Source organism: Saccostrea cucullata, unplaced genomic scaffold, assembly GCF_032062105.1.
Source record: "Saccostrea cucullata isolate Sc308-1 unplaced genomic scaffold, CSIRO_AGI_Scuc_v1 ctg1419, whole genome shotgun sequence".
NCBI classification, from domain to species: Eukaryota; Metazoa; Mollusca; class Bivalvia; order Ostreida; family Ostreidae; genus Saccostrea; species Saccostrea cuccullata.
The window spans coordinates 66431-88156 of NW_026940088.1; the positions used below are offsets into that span (position 1 = coordinate 66431).

Below are 21726 nucleotides of genomic sequence, written 5' to 3' on the forward strand. Positions count from 1 at the left end.
AACCACAGTCACCAGAATAAACATTTTAAACACAAAGAATGCACGGTCCAGTCCAACTTGCAGTAAATTTACAGCAACGTGAAGAAAAACGATTTCATATTTTCAGTAGTTTCCCACTTCTTATACAAATTCTCTCAAGGTGAAAGCATCTTTGGTAAACATAAACTACTTTAAAATCAATGAACAAAAAAAATCTCAAATTATTTCTTGCTATTTGAATTAATAGTATGCATCAGATGTTGTTTCAAATATATCAAAATATAATTCTATGACTGAACTGTTCTTCAAGGATATCCATGATTCCTCACCGATTTTTCTGTTTGTTATTGAAACACATTCCGTGCGCTTGTTATAAAATTTTTCCTGTGTCTAATATGCGATAGGAAACATATCAGAAAATGGCAATAACAAAACTTTCTTTACTTATATTTATTTCTTTGTATACATGCAACTTCTTTTCGATTGCCTTTGACTTGGAAGTGCGTAACCCAACGTCACTCATACATTTTAAATGTAAACAGAAATACACATATACAAAAATCCAAAAAGAATAGAAATGTGCGGCTGCTGTTGATTAAAATTTTTATTCCAGTTGACATAACCTTTCATTTAACTGACGTTGACTTTAAACCAGCGATCATTTCATGAAACCAGTTTAGAAAATTATAGGAAAAAAGCTTATCACTTGATCTTGTTTGAAGATTATCCAATTAAGTAGACTTTTCACACAAGTAGGGACGTTCCTGGTCACAGTAAAAGTCATTCCATTCTCCATCATTAGCTGTGCTAGTAAAAACACATTCTTCGCTGTCGTCCTTTGGTTCTTTATCACGAAAATTGTGATAACGAAATTTTTCCCTGTTTTGAAATTTTTCCCTGTTTTTTTCCCACGTACATTCCTCAGCTTTTCCACTATTGCACTTTCCACCAATCCAAAACACAGTGGCGGTCCATTCGGTTATATCTGTACCTTCTTTTATGGAAATAAAAAAAAACTAAAATGATAGAATTCAAGCCACAAGTTGTGAACTAAGACCAATGAATATAAATAAAATTTAGATTATTCTTTTGTAGCCATGCAGCTAATCTCTATTAAAGATGGTTTTAAAATTGAAAAGAAGTCAATCATTTAATAATCAAAATATTTCTTCAAAAAAAAAAATATGTGCTTATATATGTATCTGCATGTACTTTTTACCAAACCTTTATGTAGTTATATATACAATACGTGTACTTTTTAAACTATTACAATAAACAAAACGTTGTCTAGTTTTTCTTGACATGACAATTTCACTGTCCGCATTTTTACGTCAAATTTCAACAATGATTTTGAAACTGACGGTACATACGAATTTCAGAAATAAGAAGGAATTTATAGAAAAATTTAAAGTTTAAAACAACATCATTTTCTTTCATCCGATAATAAACTTTCAAAAAATCTACTAGACAATAGTCTCCATCATGCAGACGTATACCTCTATCACACAAATCGAAGCGTTGTGATGAACAAAACTACATTCTATCCATCCCTCACGGTAGCTCAGTCGTTGACTGTGACTGACCCAAGTCGATTAAGAGTGAATAACAACCGTTCCTTGCGCTCGGTACTTTGAAGTCCTTTGGTTGAAAGCTTAAAACAGAGGCCCCGTTCACAGCAGGTATTTGCATGATATATTTTTTTCGTTTTCTAGCTCAGCTTTGACGCATATACTGACGAAAAATTAAGCATGATAGCCTGAACATTTTTTTCGCAATTGAAATAATAAGTGTTACATAGATACACGCAGCAAACATTGAAAAACTTGCATAATTCATTTGCTATTGCATTAATTTTTATATTTATTTATTTTTTTCAATCTTTATATGATAAACGTAAATGCAGGGGATGTAATTTTGTATAATAATTTATTTATTTTTTATTCCTGTTTGTTTGAGTTCAAAAGTGTAAATAATATTTAAACTTTACAACTTACTGAACTTTGATGCAACATACACATCAAAGAAATATGACTTTTCATTTCCCTTGAAGCTCTTTATAGCGCATTACGAGTTTCTCTAAGGTTTAGTGTAAAGAATTACCACGAAATATTTGAAAAAGATGAAAAAATTTCTTATTTTATGAGATTTTGGCAAGTTTCATGTATGAAATAGATTGATTGATTTATTGATTGTATTTTGTTTTACGTCACATTCGAGAATTTTTCACTAATATAGAAGTCATTGAATACCGGTGAAGGGCTTCAAATTTTGACCTTCCTTCGGAACTCAAGGCCATTGAGCAGTGAAGGGTCTTTACCGTGCCAACGCCTGCAATAACGGATGGCGAAGGAAGAGTTGCTGTCGATTTTTATCAACTGTATTGCGTGATTTGGCGTTAGCAATAGGTAATGGTATATGTGTTACATTCTCTGTAATGACTTGCAATTTCAATTAGGAGGTGTGGCATGCATAGTCTCAGAATTTCACCAAACTTTCAATGACAAAGGTCTTTGATATCAATAACTTAAATCATTCAAATATTGATTACTTCGTATATCGGTTACCATGGCATGTCTTGAAGTTTGACAACGGCATTTTTAAATATCTTTAAAGCCCAATAGTTACATGTAACATTTGCGGCAAAGCAAACAATTAGCAAGAACTATTTCCAAACGTTGAAGGCCTGATGTCTTGAATGCATGATACATGATTATGTTTGGTAAATCAACTATTACATACGTTTCTTTGGTAACCAAGTATCCAAAAGTAAAAAGAAATATGCATTGAATGAAATGTGACCAAATAATAGAGAAAAAAAAACCTTGAAACATATACCATTGACAAACTATTCGTTGGTAGTGGTTGCCATGGTTTATATACCATAGAGATCAGATCTTTTAAGAAGCACATTTCTAAATAACTGATAATCAATTCTCAAACTTGTTGGTTGTGTACATATTTTCCAATTAAAAAAATCAAATTAACGAGGCCCGATCTAGTTGAAAATTACGAAAACGGAATGATAAAATTTTTTAATTCTTGGAAATATACTTGTATGTTTTATGCTTAGAAAAATTAGGATGAAATTTTGTTACCTTGCCTTTATTGTAGTGAAATGGGGGCACTGTCAAGATATGGACCATTTTTCGTGTTTTTATACACAATTACATACTAAAACTCTTCAAAAAAACAAAGAAATTTACAAATTAAAAAAAAATACAGGATGAAATTCTTTGTTTTTCACATATATCATGCAATTTTCATTCCTCTTATAAAAAATGAAAAGAAAATTGGCGGTACCCTTTATTGCAATGAAAAGGGGGCATGTCAAAACACAAAATTTAGATTTATTCTATCCGACTATGTATTTTGTAGGTCGCAATGGGTTTACATAACACCAACAAACGATTGCAATACTGTATTCGTTTCTAAAAAATAAATTATTCTTACATTATGAAATTATTTTCTCGCCATGCTTTATTTTTCTCTTAACACGCGACCTTGTTTTACGTGGAAAATAGGGGTAGAAAGGGGGGGGGGGGGGGGGGGTAAAGGCGACAAAATTGCTATTTTTACTAATATTATGTAATATATAGAAAAATTAAATATTTCGGGGGTTTAACTTAAATGATTTATAGACTTATTTTATTTCTTAAAACTGAAGATAATCCATGCATATTTAAGTCCGCAATAAAAAGAGTGTGTATAAACACTTCAACATGTTCAAAGAGAAAGACTAAAATTGTTTACTTTTAGTTGCAGCGTTTGTTTTTTTAAACTCACAAATTGAAATAAAACAAGATAAAATTAATAAATCTGTACCAAAAAAATTGATCCCTCAAAATTATTTAGGTCCCAAAGTTGTTAATTAATCTAAATATTTAAAAAAAAAAAAAGAAGAAGAAGAAATGCCAGCTTTCAATGCATATTCTATAGAGCTACCAGGTAAGCAAGATCAGCGAAACAGTTTAGCGCAATTTGACGTCATTTTAATTGTGACGTTATTATGTTCAATTGTGACGGCAGTCAAGGGTATTGTGACGTGCCTGAGTCGACGCTGCGTTAAAACGTATGCGCAGATCAAGTAGATCGGGCCTCGTTAAATTCATTGAGTAGAGCCTTTCTATGGAAATACATGTAAGCAGAAAACGTATGCTTAAAATCTGAAAAAAAAATTTTGTTTCTTTTGATACGTGCCTTTTGATGTAGATTCCCAAGATGTTTATTAAATATATATATATATATATATATATATATATATATATATATATATATATATATATATATATATATATATATATGAATTAATTTGATCACAACATGTATTGGTAACAATCCTCTAAAAACTTATGTCCAACTAGCATTCTGCATTTTTAAATGCAGTTTGAAAGAGGATGTGAAGTTTTTGACTTCCTCCCTATCAAAACAGCTCAAGTACGCAGCGACTTGACGTCATTTTCAATTATGACATCATACATTTGTAGTTCAGAGAAGTGCATGCACAGAGTACACTGCAATATTCTCTGGGAACCCTTATCGTAGCTGCGTTTGGAGACAAGGTCTTCCAACAAACTATTGGAATTCCAATCGGTACCAATTGCTCTCCATCATTAGCAGACCCATTCTTGTATTCATATGAAGCAGAATCTATGAAAAATCTTATGTGTGAAAAGGAAAATTATTTTCTGTGGCATTCTACTCAATACTTAGATATATCGACAGCGTATTGTCAAATAATAATGTAGTCCGGTCAATCTAGCTCAAAATCACCCAAACCTCAAACAAATTGCAACAGAAATTATTCCAGTGGAATTTTTTAATTTATAATGTGCCTTTTGATATATCAAAACTCTAGAAAAATATATTTGTCCAAACATCATTTTTTTTCAATTATCAAAAAAATCCTATGTTTGTTACAAAATGCCAATAAATCTCCTTTTGAATAGATATTCTATTTATGCATAAAAATAGTTTTGCCAGGTATATGATCTTGAAATTTTTTGTCAGCCATGCAGAAATGCGTCTGCAAACTGAAACCGGTGATTATTTCATTAGTTGTCATGAATTCCCGTTCCCATGGCAACAGAAATAATAGAAAAATAAAACCTTTCCAATGTAGTACGGCTTTGTGCAGGAACAAGAATATGTAGCTATAGTAGGAATGAATTAGTATAGTTTTAATTTATCACTGAGGACCTAAGATAATTTTTAAAAAGTTATATGGGATAATTTAAGCACAGATATCCAAAACTTTTTTTAAAGGGGGGGGGGGGGCATCAAATCTCACAGATGTTAAGTCTTATAATTTTTTGACAAGCTAAAATGAATAAACAAAGAAGTAATAAGAATTTAAAATAACTAGTTAAAATAAATTTATTACAAGGGATATGCGATTTTATCGATATGCCGGTATATCGCAATTTTTTTTTTTGGGGGGGGGGTGGAGGGGGGGGGGTAATACGTATTGTGATGCGGAGACCTAAGTACTGGTATCTAGGTACATTTCATAAAGTCCAGAAATTATTCATTTACTTATTCAACTTTTCAAATAAGAATTAAGGAAAGCCTAAAAAAAATGTGAAAGGTGAAAAGAACAGCACCTTACCATCCAAACATGATCAAATTTATGTAGATAAAAATTTCAAAAAAGTGAAAATTTGTTTTTCTAGCATATTTAAAAAAAAAAGTCATCTAAATCATTGTGAAAAATTGTTTGTAAGAATATGCTATTATCGTGATATTTTCAATTTGGAAAAAAAACGTGATATATTGTGATACGAAATTTTTGGCAATACTCATCCCTATATAAAATTACCTCAAACTTCAAAACCTCTTTCAGGGGATGAGGTGGTCTATTTTTATAAGGTATATGACTTGACATTTTAATGAGTCCTGGCCACTGCTGGGGAATAGGTTCATGGACATTACATACCGGAAGAACCTTTTAACTCGAAAAAATTCAGAGGGAGGGGGCTCTCCACGACACATCTACATGTACCTTTATAGCATTGCATATGCATGGGACATTCATTCGAAATATGTTATATCTATAGTTAAATAAAACCTGAACGAAGTCTTAAAATTCAGATCCCCCCATTGCCTTTATTTGAAACGTTAAAGATATAAAAGAAAAAACATAAAATCCACTGAAGATGCCATAGAATCCCTAAAAATGCATTAATGATTATCTTGAAACTGGAACTGGTTCCTCTCCTAAATGTTAACCTCAACATAGTATCCGAATTGCTTCTCACTATATTCAATATAATGTCCATTGCTAGTTTTTATATTTTTTCGGATTTATTTTGTAATTGTGTGTGTGGTGGTGGTGGTGGTGGTGGGGGGGGTATCACTTTACTAATTAAGCTTTTGGCACTTTGAAGTTAACGCTGCAGGTCTTCGGGATGAGAGCGTTTCATGTTACATACATGTAGTCGTTGGCATGATAAAAACCCTCACTGCTCAATGGCCCTAAGCACCGATGTAAAAGTCTAAATTTGAAGCCCTTAAGTATATGTTGAAGTTTTTATTTAAGTAAAAAGTTCTCAAGTGGGGCGTAAAACAACACACAATCAACCAGTCTGAGTCCTTTGGATGAGACCTAGGCCTATAAACCGAGGTCCGAGTAAAGGACAAAATTTGCAGCTTTCCACTTGCAAGTACATGGTGGCGTCTCCACAGTAGTGAAAAATTCTCAAAAGGGATGTTAAGCAACAATCAAACAAACTAGCACTATTTATCTATGGCATAGAGTCTTTCCTATGACAATTAAAATTTTCTATGCAGTTTTAGATTATAAATTCTACTTAATGTGATAGAAAATAGTATTTTTATAACATTTCCTTTATATGCATGTGTATTTAAATAACTTTTATTTAAGTAAAGAGTTCTTAAGTAGGGCGTAACACAACATACTATCAACCAGTCTGTTGGGCCCTTTGGATGAGACCTATAAACAAAGATCCCTCAGTCTGCTTTAATTTGGATAAGTCGAAAATATTGCGTAGTTTTTAAAAAGCTGAATTGCACGAATCTATTACGTAATAGGATATGTTTTTAAAAAAAAATATATGAAAATCTTACAATGCGGCCTATTTCAAAGACTTCCCATAAAATTAAATCCCTTGCGTGACCCTACTTGGCTTCAGGGTTATGTTCAGAAAAAACCAGAAGCCAAATGTGACAAAGTGATTCATAATGTTTCAGAAATACGTTTACAAATTATAAATACAGTATTAAAAATAAACTTTACATAATGAGCTCCATTGCAAAACTAAATACACACACACACACACACACAGGTGAATAATAAGGCCATCTTTAAAATAATACTCGTTTAATGCAAATAAACAATTTAATAAACAAATAATGCTTCTCCAGACTCAGGGTAAAATTATTTGTAAAATCCTTTTCCCAGGAAATTTCAACATATTTGTTGATGAAATAAGAGGTATAAAAAATTTCATGTCCTGGAATGTAAAAGAAAAGTTTTGAGACGGGCCATTTTAGTCAGTCGGTCGGGAGAGGGCAACCAAACATTTTTTTCAGATGTTCTAATCTATATTACATGTATTTTTACTAGTAAAGCACTAATAGAAGTCAAACAACAAAAGTTTAACTTTAGATAATAAAATATTTTTATGTTGCAATAAAACCACTGACGACTCTCCATAGATTTTCTCCCCTAATGTTTCAAACATCTGGTAAAGAAGACGTTAACACTACATTTATTTAAGTCATATATAAAATTTTCAAATCTTATATTTTCAATAAATAGGTGAATTAAAAATCCTGGAATGTTTACAAAATGAATTATTAATTTTATTATGCTTGTTTAAAATAAAAAGAGGTATGTTTACAGTGGTAAAAATTGTCTCCCTTGTTGCATATGGTAGCACATTTCTGCAATACATATTTTTTTAAACTAGTAAATATTTATTTCTAAAAAAGACATCTTTCGCCTTTATATATTTTTCTAGAGTCTTTATGTTAATTAGAATACAATTTCCTAATTATAAATAAAGAAAAATAATTCTGTTGCAATTTGTTTGAGGTTTATGACAGTTTGACTGGACTAATGGTAATTTCCATTCCTATGTCGATATGATATATCCTGGAAAGCTTCAGATAAAAGATACCACGGAATCTGACACTTCTGTCTCATACTTAGATATTTTACTTGAAAAAGACGTTAATGGTAATCTAAAACCAAGCTTTATGATAAAAGTGATGACTTTAACTTTTCTATGACCAACTTCCCTTACCTATGCAGCAATATATTAATCGTTAATTCATTACTTTTACACTGAATTGACGACGGGTTTTTCCATTATTTCTCGATCATAACAAGGAGCACATGGCGGATGTGACCGGTCAGCAGGGGATGCTCAATCCTCCTAGACACCTGATCCTACCTCCGATGTGTTAAGATCCGTGTTTTCTATGCTCCTGTTTTGTATTGTTTTATGGACTTTGATATTAAATACTGTTCGTTATCTCCTTATCCTTCAGCATAAGTACTACAAGGTGTTATGTTTTTGTAAGAATGGTTTGTTTACTCTTCCATGTTTTTTATCAAGGCTCAATAGAGATTTAAAGTAGCTAAAAATTTAGTTTTTTCAAACTTTTGCGGCTGTAACCATGGCAATCAAGAGAAATGGCAACGACATTTTTTTATATATGTTTCTTGTGTCAAGTACCAAGACTGTTTAAAGTTTCATCAAAATCAGTGACCGTGCGTGGCAAAAAGTTTAAGTGGTTACAGGGAATGGCTATTAAGTTTTTTCCACCATCCTATGATGTCATAGGTTTTTTTGCAAAAACTGTTATTAATTTAAATTTATGCCAAGTAGAACAATATCTCTTATAAGAATGCTTTTCAATAGGTGTAATGATTATTATTCTTAAGTAAAAGAATTAAAAAATGTTATTTCTCTTTTTTAAATCAATTATTCAATCTTTAAAAAATGTTGACATGGGCAATAACTCCTTCTCAGGTATCTTCAATCAGGCATTTTATTTATTGTTCTTCTTATGTCTGGTATTCACAATTCAAAAGTGTCTTAGAAGTAGCAAGTATTTCGGAACTTTCAGCATCAGAATTATGCATTTGAACCATTTTTACATACTTTTTATCATAATGTTTACAGAAAATGTACAATTTCTGTATGTTGACATACACTTCTGTTCGTTTATGTCTCCTATCCTAAATAATTTGGCGATCTACACATTTTTTGCAATAATTAGTAAATTTAAGCTATATTAAATGAAAATAAATGCCGTTTTTGTACTTTGGACCATTAAAATTGTGAGGGTGGAAAACATTTTAATACATGACTGCAACCGCGGTAAAGTAGTATTTACCAATGCAGATAATATGCTTTTATCGCAAAAAATAACAAAAACAGGTTACCATTTCATCAAATAATTTCAACAAGTAATTGTGCTTGATAAGTATGCCTTAAAGTGGATACCAATAATAAAGTTCATATTGATTCCATGAAGTTTATAGAGGTTATTCAATGTTTTATAGTGGAATTTATTTCACGAGTTGAACAGGGTAACACAGTGTCATAGTCCATGACGTCATAGTAGAGCGATTGAGACGTCATAACTTTAGCGATTGTGAGATAAACATTGATTTCAACAGCGTAATTGGAGAAACTAGGCAATTTTAGCCTCTGTCAGGATGGTTTACTTACCCTCTTTATCTTAAAACAGTTCAAGGAGTATTTCTTTACAACACTCTTGATTAAGGGAAGGAAAATCGAGAGTTTTGCCGAACTACTGATATTCTTTCACACTGTGACAGGATATCATTTTGATATCGTATCACACGTTGACAGAATATCACCTTTATTCAATAAATAAATAACAGTATTTCATGGTTGAAAATGTAAAAAAAATTACAGTATTCCACTGTTGAAAAGGAAATGATATAGGTTATATAATAATTTTATTTTGATTAAGGGAATATACTTCTCCTTACCAAAGAAAGGCTTCAGTAAATTTTCCGTTATCCAAGTGTTTTCTTCCTTTGATTTTATCTCTACCAAAGATGCCCCCTCATTTTCACAGGCCACCTGAAAGGGGATAATGATAAGTATTTTTTTATTTGTGTAGAGATAAGATTGTTTTATTGTGTAATTATTAAAACAAAGTTAACATTGGCATGAGGTATTTGAATATATTCATATTTTTAACAGCACTGCAGGATTGGCAACAAATTAAAAATATTTAAAACTGATTTAAAAAGTGTTCCTCGTATTGTTTTTACCAAGTAGTTCCTTATGATCTTACAGTAATCAATCATATCTTTTGGAAATTGTTTTTAAAATTATAAAAACAATTAATTATTCTTTCTTGAAAGTATTTATTTTATACAAAGTAACGCTTCATTTTAGTGATGTTCCTGGAGGAATTTATTTTTTTTTTTCTTTTGATATGTGTCATTGCGTGCCCGTTACCTTTACTGGATGTTTCTATATTTCACGAGGAACACTTACATGTATCTGTGACATTTGAATAAAATAAGAAGAAAAATCACAGAATTATGACCCAAAATTCTCTTTAAAATATAAAAAATCGGAAGCACAGTAAACAGGATCTTTGAAAAATCAGAGGTGGGATGAGATTCCATGAAGGAGAAAACATCTCTTGTCGATCGTTTACACATGCAGCTTTGGCGTGCAGTGTTTAGATCTTCCATAAAAGTGTATGTGTGCTTCAAAACATTTTAGGTCCATTAAGTTTGTCAAGTGTTAAGCCTATTTAACTCCAACCCTTTTTTTATTATATGGAAAATATTGAATAAAAACCTTTTACGATCTACGAACTCTTGATTTTTTGTTGGCAAAATTAAAATGCTTTTGTTTCATAAATTAAAAGGGGTACTTATTCCATATATACAAGTATCAGAACATTTTTAGAGAAAACTGTATTTAAATGTATAACTCGTTGTACAATATAATGTATTTTGTATGCTGAAATATTCAGGTGGAAGATGCTTTGACTCAAGTGGTTAAGGGCAGCATATCGCTATAAGCTCAACTGCACGTTCAGAAAAATCTCATTAGTTTTTTTAAAACAATATTTCAATGTTGCATTCAAGTAATCAATAACATTGTTTTTAGAAAAAAAAAACACCCTGTCGCGCTATTAACACGCCGTCACGCTTACACAGAACTCGCCCTTGCGTTTTCACAACATTGAAATATTTCAAAAAATTTAATGAGATGGAGATAACAGGTTTCAGAGTTTTAAATGTTTTATATGATTTCTTGACATACCTTAGCATCTGTCCATTTAAGTTTTTTGGAACGAACCATATACAACTTGCCTTTAAAGGGTACCCATACCTCTTGAAACTCTAGGAGATATACAATGGAAATTAAAATCATAACGTGTATAGAGCCCAATATTGTAAACTGAATCCTGCATTGAAAATTATTGTCGATAAACAGTCTTTGGATAAAAAAAATCGCAAAATTCGATAAGGTCACCGATCACAACATCTTAATTTTGAAATATTCTCCCAAACTAATTCCCACTGCATGTTATTTTGAAGTGAAATTTTAAAGCATTAAAACTTGTACTAATTATAATGTTCGTTACAGAGACTGACATTTAGAATTTATTTATAATGTATAATACTTGACATCGAATTCTATTACATGTACATGAAGGATATGGAGATAACGAACAGTTTTCAATCTCAAAGTCCATAAAATACAAAATAAGAGCAGAGCAAACATGGAGCCCCGAAACCTCAGAGGTGGGATCAGGTGCCATGGAGGAGTGAACATCCCCTGCCGACCGGTCACGTCCGCCGTGTGCTCCTTGTCATGATCAGGAAATACTCGAAAAAATCCGTTGTCAATTCAGTGTATAAATAATGGACTGTCTAACAATTGGTATCAAAAACGTCAGTCAACATTTGACTCGATGATAAATTGTATTTGCTGACACGTCATTGAATCGACCATAGAGCTTCCGAAATTATCTTTTTAAATGAGACTGCTGACATTCTTGTTTCATAAACTTGTTCGTCAATAATTTACCTCGTTTTAGAAATTGTTCATACGTAGAGCATGCTCTTGCGTATCGAATCAACTGAGATATGTCTACTCCGTATGCAGGTGATGAAGGTATTTAATATTTTAAATTTGATGTAGCAATATTAATTCTAATTCAAAGGTTAGTATCTTTTCTAAAAAACAAAGTAGAGAAACAAAATAAATCACATACGAATTTATATTCTATAAAATATTTCCAATATTTTTACAGTATTTTTATGCATAGATTGACATATATTTGTAGGTGCAGTTTTGTTTGTTTTGAAAACATTTTTTTGAATAATCAAAAGAAATGGAAACACGTTCTTCAACTTACGAGTTCTTCTCCTTAAATATAACTATATGTCATGCAATTTAAATTCCTGTTGTACATAAAAATATAAATTCACAAGTGAAGTAAGTGAAATATTTGTTAAGTAGAGTAACAATTTAGAATCTACAGGATTCAGCAAGAGCAGCAAAATATATGTATTAGTTTCTGAACGCAAATTTATATCACCATATTATAACAAATTTGTGCCAAAATTGACCAATTCGTCAAGTTAAAATAGGCGATTAAAGAGATTATTCCTAGCGTTTGGATAATTTCTACAGGCAAATAAAGAGATAAACATCTTCATACTTTCCACATACACATAAAGGGCTATCAATAATACTTCTTTGTAGATGTAGATCATAGTGCAGTTTTAAGACACAATGATTAAATGCACGTTTCAATTCCGTAGCGGAGTTTGTGTGTACTATATTCTCTTTGTCTGATTACAAAAATTATGTTAATAGGAATATCCTCGTCTTCGTTATGTTAACTGATTGTTGATAGAAAAAGATCCCTCCTTGAGCTGAGAACTCGTCAACATAGGTTATTTCAATATAAGGTTTTATGTACATAAAATATATATTTCATACCACAAGTCAGATTTATTGTCCATTGACCATTTAAAGAACATCCAAGCATTCCTGATCCTTTTTTCTTGAAAATATATTTGTGACACTGCAGATGTATTTGTCTGTAGATCCCTATTGCGTCCCATCTTTCCAAACTGCCGGAGTCAGCGCCTCTTACAATCGGAGGCATTCCACAATCTGTTGACATTTCAAATAAATCAAAATTTAGCCGTGCATATGTTTTTAATGAAACTTTCATTGATTATCTCCTCACAATGGAGTTTGAGAAAATATAGTGACTCGCTTGTGTGTGTGGAAGGTTAAGAGGGTGTAAGGGTTTGTGGGTAGGTTTGTCCTGTGCGAAATGGAAGTGACATAATTTGCATCAGGACCGATGGCAAAGGATGCTTTAATCTATAATTACCAGTATGCTTTTTGACAGGGGATGCTCCCTTTTGCGTTGTCCTTGTTAGTGATTTTTTTCTTAAGTTTTGATTTAAGTGTGCATGATTTAAAGCATGTAGCGAACAGTCTAATGCCGAAAAACATTCTATTAAGTCAGAGAGCTATTTAATTTTTGCAGAGATTTCAAAAAAATCTATTACAATCCAGGTTCCCGAATGCATGTTGACGTAGTAATTTTCTGTCTAATTATTAACTAGCCATCAGTTGCCCGCCTTGCATACTGGTTAGAGCGTCTGCTCTACAATCGCAAATTATAGAGTTGATCCTTAAGGCGCCAGTTCGAATCCAACTGTGAGACGCGGAGACCGTTCCTTCGGATGAGACCTTAAAAACCGAGGTCCCGTTTCACGAAACGTTGGCACAAAAAGATCCCTCTCTGCTCAATGACTCCAAGTGCCGAGATTAGGACAAAATTTGCAGCTCTCCACCGGCAAGTGGTGGCGTCTCCATATGAGACAAAATTATCGAGAGGGACGTTAAACAACATAGAATTAGTCTAGAGTCGCGTTGTATGGAGTGGATCCTTAATCCACGGGTTCTAATCCCACTGCTTAAAAAGGAAACTGGCCCTTATGAATCCTATAATCTGGGATCCGTATAGAGGCACAAAAAAGATTCATCTATTCTAAAAGGATGACAAGACGAATAAAGGCGTCTTGGTGTTACTTAAATTCCCCGAGAACTTGAAACAAACAAACTTACCTGATAGTATACATTCATAATTTCCAAGGGATTTTGGGATGCATTTTTCATTTATTTTGCACCCTGCCTTCGAACAAGATCCTGTTATTTTCTGTAAGACATAAGATATTAAGTGAATAATGAATGCCCATTCAAAATCTATTTATTGCAGTCATCAAAATAAAAAAATAAGATATTTTTGTTTTATTATTTTGTAATTCTTAGATACATGTATTCTGTTCTGTTAATTCAAATCCTTAGTGAATACATCCTTCATATAAGACTTTTGAGCTTGATTAACTTATATTATATATTCACAATATGTTATAAGGATGTTGATTTATTAAAAGAACGTGTTTTTTTTTAATTTGATTTAATCACCGTGGAGATGCAAAGTTGTTTCTTTATAGCTGTGAATTTATTATATTATCGCATCAGAGATTTGGAGAATATACACTATAGTACATTGTTGCACATTCTAGTGCTCGGAACAAATGTTGACTTATATCTCCGGATCGATGTTGAATGCTGCTAATCAGAACGAGGCGAAGCCCGGTATGCTCAAATCATTCCATGTTTCCCATTATTGTTGAGTCCCTGGCATACTCTCCTAACTGGACAGTGATTCCTTATATTTCAATTTTTACTTGAAATAAAAATCTTAAAATAAATCGAAATGCCGTCTAATTTAGTAGATTTAATATGCACGAGGCTCCATGACGTCACATTTTACTATTAAAAAAATAGTCCCATAAAAACAAGAAACAAATATATTGATTATTTGGTTACTGAAGTCAAATATCAATATTTACATAATAAATATCAAAAGAATTTTAAATTATGATCAAAGCAATCTTGTTAACTTTAATTATATATGTGACCTAGATTTAAGTTGTCGGAAGCACAAACACGTGTATATGCCCTATGTCACTTCTCCACCGCCATGTTGAATGTAGTGCAGTTGATGAAACGGGAGTTGGTCAGCATGGTTAGGAAATCGTTTTGTGTGGATGTTAAAATAGCAGAGGAAGTTGAGCTGCTTAAGAAGTCGGATGGTAATGACCGAGGGACGATGTCTGTATCAGATGATGGAGGGAAGATCTATGTGACAATGCCGATTTCTCTACGTGGTTCAGATGTTTACGGAAGTGGGGTTCCCGGTCTCGCGAGACCTCGGTGAAAGTAAACAGCGTTGCGCTAGTGAGTTGCTTTTGATCCAAAGATGATTCATTATTTATTTTGTTTGTTAAAAGATATATTATATCTAATTACTTAGTAAACAATAAAAAAAAACATCTATTTTCTTTAGTGTATTTATACGCCAGTGATATATACATTCAGTTGACATTTGACCTTTCAGTATTATCTCAATAGAGAAATTTACATGCCACAGGCATCACGGAGAAATTAACAAGATTCACTTTCGTAGTGTTTATCATAGGAAAAACAATTGGAAATGGAAATATAAAAATATAACTCGCATGTTCGCATAAATAAGTTGAATGTTCACATAAATAAGTAGCATCTGAATATATTTATCTTGCATGTGAACATATATTTCTTGCATATCTTAATAATTATCTTGCATGTTAACATAAATACCTTGCATATCTACATAATTATCTCGCATGTCAACACAAGTAACCCACATCTTGTCATAATTATGTTGCATCTTGCATCTACGGTGTCAGATACGGGCGTCAATACGGGATTTTACCCACTTTGAATTAAGACATGGGTACTCTTAAAAGATATATAACTTGCATGTCAACAAAATTATCTTGCAAACCAAACATTAATCTTAAAGGGACGAAATTAGCTGTACCAGTTGAAAAAAAATATGTAAATGTTATTAATTCGTGTGCAAACAATACAAGAACTACTGTCTTCCAAAATTTAGATCTGTATCACAGCAAGCTTTAAATACAGTAAAGGTCATTGATTATGCCTGTGATTCTTATCTCATATCAATTGTTGGCGCTACCCTAGAAAGAGAGTTCCTTTACTATTTCCAGCTGTGTACGTTATCAGATGCTCGCTATGTGATACAGTAAATTAAAAGTACAGAAGACAATTAAAATAAATAAAGAAAGAAATTAAATCGGATGTTATTGACAAAGAAAATATGAAATGTATGTATACAAGTGTGAATTAAAAGACTGCGAAATTAAATATTTTCAAAAGTAGATAGATTGTGTAAACGATTAATAAACCATTCTATTTTGATGAATTTTTAGTCTTTAGTCAAGAAGCCAGAAGAATATCAATCGTGCATAAATTTATCAATGAAAGTCATGTAGTTGAATTACAAGAGAGCGAAATTGAAAGAAATGTAATATTACATGTGCATATGCATACATATGCATATCAATGAAAATAGAAGATTTGAAATTTAAGAGTGGCTTAATCACGAGAAATGGAAGATATTGATGTGCACTGAACACTGAAAATGTCAAATTTATTGTCAATTAAAGAAAATAGTGAAAATATTCTGAGTGCATATTAATAATTTTATTCATTTTGCGCTCTTTGTAAGTTGTAATTCCCTAATCGTAATATTGTTGAAGGTTGGTCCTCTTAGTTTGAAATATTTGTGTAAAAAGCTGTTTATATCTATTTTCATCATAGCACATTAAACACATAACCCAGATATGCATCAGAGACCTCAACTCATTTTAACATTATATGTTCAATACCATCAAGTCACCTGTGCGGTCACTTTTGTGGTGCAGTGGTCAGAACATATGATCTAGAGTCGCGAAGTAAGGAGTTTATCCTTATGTTGTGTGTTCGATTCCCATCGTGGAATTTGGCGACCGGTCCTTCAGATGAGATTGTATAAATTGAGGTCCTGTGTCGCAGTATGTGCTGGCACGAAAAAGATCCCCACTTGCTCAATGGCCCTGAGTGCCGAGTATAGGTCACAATTTGCAGCTCTCCACAGGCACGTGGTGGCAACTTGTCATATGAGTAAAAATTCTCGAGAGGGATGTCAAACAACATACAAACAATACCATCAACTCGTAGCAGTACTTTCAGTACTTTGATTAAATACAAGAAATGTAAGAAGAATCCTACCTTAAGTGTTTTATTATAAACTCCAATAAATATCATTGACAAATACGTGTATCTATTATTCAGTTTACTCATTTCAAAAGGGTATCAATTTATATTGAAAATTATGAAATGTACAAGAGTGTAGGGATAATTATTACACACGTAGAGCTCAATATTGTAAATGAATTATTCATTGCCAATTATTTTCGACAAACAATGTTGTATATAAAAAAAAACTCGGACAATTCTAAAAAAAAATATATCTTAAAAACTACCCCAATATTACATATATTTCACATGATTCCTCCTTTAATGTTTCGGAGGTCCGTGTTTCCCTTGCTCCTATTTTGTATTGTTTTATGGACTTTGATATTGAAAACTGTTCGTTATCTCCATATCCTTCCTTCAACAACTAAATATATGATTTTGTTAGAAAGATAACTTGTGTTCCACGTTTTCTGAAATAAAATGAGCTATAAAAACGATAAAAATTTAAAAAAAAAAAAAACAAAACCAAAACCAAAAAAATAAAATAAAAAATATTTTTTTCAAAAATTTAAAAATCGGACACCAGAAAATTTTTTTTACCTCCCTTCGCCCTCCCAGAGTTATGAACCAATACTCTACTATAACTTTACATTTTCACTACAAATGTACATGTATATAACTTGTTCAAAGATTATTATAATTATTGTATATATAACAGAGAAAAGTTTTTTAAGTTGCACGAACTTTTAAGCAATCTTTTTGTATGAATTATGCAATAAAATGTTTTCAATACAAAATCAACTCATTTAAAAATGGTTACAAGAGGATTTTTTTTCGATAAAAGGTCGCTTCGTTTAATAAGATACTCCAAACAAAACGCCAAAACATGGGTGTTAGTCATTCTTGTCCTTTGCGATATCCGCATATTCATACATTCCATATTTATATTTTTCCAGTTTTAAAATTTCATATTTATTTGGGCAACAAAATATCTGACTTTATCTTAACTCTTTTGTTTATTGATTTCTTGTGTAAGTTGTTCTTTCTGATTTTATGTCGATAAAATCAGTGCTTTTAAGATGCAATGCAAATAAAAATTGAATCAAAACCAAAACCAGTGTCAGATCAAGTGCATCGTTTATAAGATTGCAACTTGCAAGAACACCAGATATATGGTTTCAACATTAAATATCTCGCATTTAAAACATTTCTTGAGTTGTGAGACATTGATTAAAAACTTAGAACATTGACGTGAAATTGGCACTCAATTTTATAAAAAGGTGTACCGTCTTATTTGCGAGTCAATGCCAAATCCCTACGATGTAATCTTAAGAAATGCAACCGTCTTAATGCCCGATCGACTTACAGGCAAGTATAACTGATAAATCACAGTATCCAATATAATAGCCATTTATTACTGCATGACAATTTTGAGGATAACAAATTTTTTTTAAGCTTAAAAATGCATTTAAACAAATCAGGAACAGAGCAAACAAACTGGACATCAAGTTCCAGTATTAGATAAGCATCACCTGTTACCCTGGCATGTGTCATGTACTCCTTGCTATGATCGGTATATTTAAGGAATGTTTTTTAGTTTTGTGTGAGTTATTGGTATGTGAATCACAGAGACTTGTCACGTAGGCATATTTCATGAAGCGCGCACTAAACTGAAAAACATTCCTTATATTTACATTTTACATGTTTGGAAGCAACTAAATTAAGCTAAATATTTCAATTTCTCGCTGCCCTATATCGTTGCATTTTTACTAAGGTCGCTGCAGCCTCATTGTTACGTCACGTTAACTCACGTTTCTCCGTGTATATTTCTACGCGTGAGTATACACAAAAATGGTTTTCAAATCAATTTAACAATTGGCTTACTAGAAAAACACAGCGAATGTAAATATAACGAAATAAAAAAAATCCATCCATTCGAAATTTTGAAAAAGTGGATAATTTATTACCTCATAAGATTTATAAAATTAAACAACATTAAATGGTTTTATTTATAATCATATGATTAACTAATGAAATATATTTACCGGATCCAAGTCTTCCCTCTCGATATACATCCAATCCTTGTCTGACCTTGACCCAGTCTTCCCTCTCCCTATAGATCCACCCCTTGTCTTACCATATCCCTGTCTTCACTCTCCCTATAGATCCACTCCCTTTCTTACCATATCCCAGTCTTCCCTTTCCCTATAAATCCACCCCCTGACTTACCTTGTCCCAGTCTTCCCTCTCCCTATAGATCCACCCCTTGTTTTACCTTGTCTCAGACTTCTCTCTCCCTGTAGATCCTCTCCTTGTCTTACTTTGTCTCAGTGATTGATTAATAAGTTATAATTACCATATCCCAGCCCTCTCTCTCGCTGTAGATCCACCCCTTGTCTTCTTTGTATCTTTCTGGGGCTGAAGCATTGTTCTTATAAATGATTTCACAGTAATTTGCTCCTTTGTAATAACTCACAGATTTACATCGCATGGTTCTTAATCATTCTTCTACACAGTCTAGTATACTATACTCGGTAAAGGAATCAATCATCTTTCTGTCTAATCTGTAACCGAATCTTAATTTTGAATAACTGTCTTGTAACTTTCCTGATATAAGTAAGAATGTATCTAAAAGGAAAACAAAAGTATGCATGATTTTCATGTTTTCGGTCCTTTTCGATTTAGGACTACAAACAAACGCATCCTAGTATAGTTTCTGTTACAAAAGCCAACAAAGACATATAAATATTTAATTAATCATTGACATAATAGTTACAGCAGTCATTATCTCTCAATAGACACGGCTCCTATCTCTTTGGTGTAAATTTCAGTCAGTGTTATTAAATGAAGCAACAATATTGTACTTTTTCTAGGAATAATCTTGCTGTAGCACCATCGTTTATGACTGGTCTGCATTTAAAAAAACCCAATCGAACTAAAGCTGAGAATTTATATGTCGGACTTTTTTGGGGAAGAGGCTAGGGAAAGGACTTTTTTGGAAGATTGGGAGCGTGATCGGGTGGAGGGGTGTTAAATGATAATCAAATTAAAAAAAAGTCGTTGATCAGATTGGAGAATCTACAATCAGTCCTTTGTACGATGGCGTGTAAATTGTAATTTAAAATGTTTTGCGGTGCGTCCTATAGAGACACCGCTGTTTTGCGCTATCAAATTCCTATACTATGCTTATGTACTGGCTTTCTTCAGTTCGATAAAGGAAATTAGAAAAAAAAGAACAAAACCAAAAGTTATCACTTCGTATTGATGGGGATCGAGATTTTGAACTCCTCGGACAGAAATCGGAAATATTCGAGCCGTTGAAGTGACTTATGACGCATACGATACTGTTTGTAGCACAATGATGGCATTCATTCCTTTTTTGGACTCTTTTTAAGTAATTAAATGCGTTAAAACAGTCTAAAAATAAAAAATAACATCTATCAATCTGTACGATATTGACATTTACTGTAAGCTGTCAAAACATTTGTCTTTCAACTCTATGAATCCATTTATGTACGCTACGAGGGTTGATCAAAGGTACCTGTTTTATCATAACTGCTTTAATATAGAAGAAATTGTTCTGATTGTTTTTTTATTCCTAAACTAAAAACTTATAATTAATTTGCAAAAGGAATGCAAAACAAAGATTCAAAATTTAAAAATACTTTGAATACTGAGAGAAATGGATGAAAACCATACGTACAGAAGTTGACTTTTTATTTTGAAATCATGGTTTTCAACAGTAAACTTTACATAATTTTTGAAATTTTATCAGTAATCTAGCAAGTTACTAATTTGAAAAATTCACAACTTATAGCATTTAACAAGGCCTTGTTATTTTTGATTTGAGTGTATTTACAAAAATAATAATAAAAAATAATATATTTTGCAATTTTGATTATTTACAGTATGTTTGCTTAACCGATAATCCAGAATTTAAAAACCTTCTTGTTTTTAATTGATCATAATTCTTATCAAGAGAAAAAAATTACACAAATAAACTAAAAAAAAGCTTAATGTAATACTGAACATTTCACAAAAATGTGCATTTTTTTTTCCTGCTTTTAAAATACTTGTGTCTAATGTGCATGCATAGACTGCTTTTTTATCTGATACGTGTTGGTGATACAACCCATTAGATAAACTTATGCTTTATCTACAGGTAGATGCTTCATCAATAGCACTTCCGGTTTTGAGACGATCCCTCGCTTCAAGATTTTTTTTATTGATACTTTTATTCGTGAAAATTATTGCCCTAACAAAATGAATGATAAAAAGCGATAATAACGTTAAAAGCAAGAAAAAGACTTGTATATGTCAAACAAGTGTCTTATTTTATCAAGGAACTTGTAATAGCTAATTGAAGACAGAAGATACCCCCACCCCTATAAAAAGTTTTCTGAAAAAGTAAAGCCTATCAGTTAAGTTGTTTTTTATAAGATTCCTTTTACATCTTCAATAATGCTTTCTTATATTATACTACGTACGCCTACCTAGTAATGTAGGTGTAACTTACCATAAATCAACAATGAATCTACAAGAAGGTCCCTAGCCTTGCCTATGACACGTTTTGTACTGCCATCGTCCAAAGAGTTTA

At 32.1% G+C, this 21726-nt stretch overlaps 1 protein-coding gene across 1 annotated transcript; it reads right to left on the minus strand.

Annotated features, from left to right (window-relative positions):
- Positions 1 to 710: 710 nt before the first annotated feature.
- Positions 711 to 19712, minus strand: LOC134254735 (C-type mannose receptor 2-like). Its single transcript, XM_062737267.1, has 6 exons — positions 19486 to 19712; positions 14106 to 14196; positions 12960 to 13136; positions 11268 to 11347; positions 9968 to 10061; positions 711 to 973 (listed from the first exon to the last, which is right to left on the minus strand). The coding sequence occupies exons 1-6, from the start codon at positions 19618 to 19620 to the stop codon at positions 711 to 713; spliced, it is 840 nt and encodes a 279-aa protein (XP_062593251.1). The 5' UTR covers positions 19621 to 19712.
- Positions 19713 to 21726: the final 2014 nt, after the last annotated feature.

Coding starts and splice junctions, on each gene's coding strand:
- LOC134254735 (XM_062737267.1), bottom strand. CDS start 19,620: ATGCGATGTAAATCTGTGAGTTATTACAAAGGAGCAAATTACTGTGAA. Junction 13,137..14,105: donor TTATGAATGTATACTATCAG/GTAAGTTTGTTT, acceptor AAATGTCAACAG/ATTGTGGAATGCCTCCGATT. Junction 974..9,967: donor TTTACTGAAGCCTTTCTTTG/GTAAGGAGAAGT, acceptor TTTCCATAAAAG/AAGGTACAGATATAACCGAA.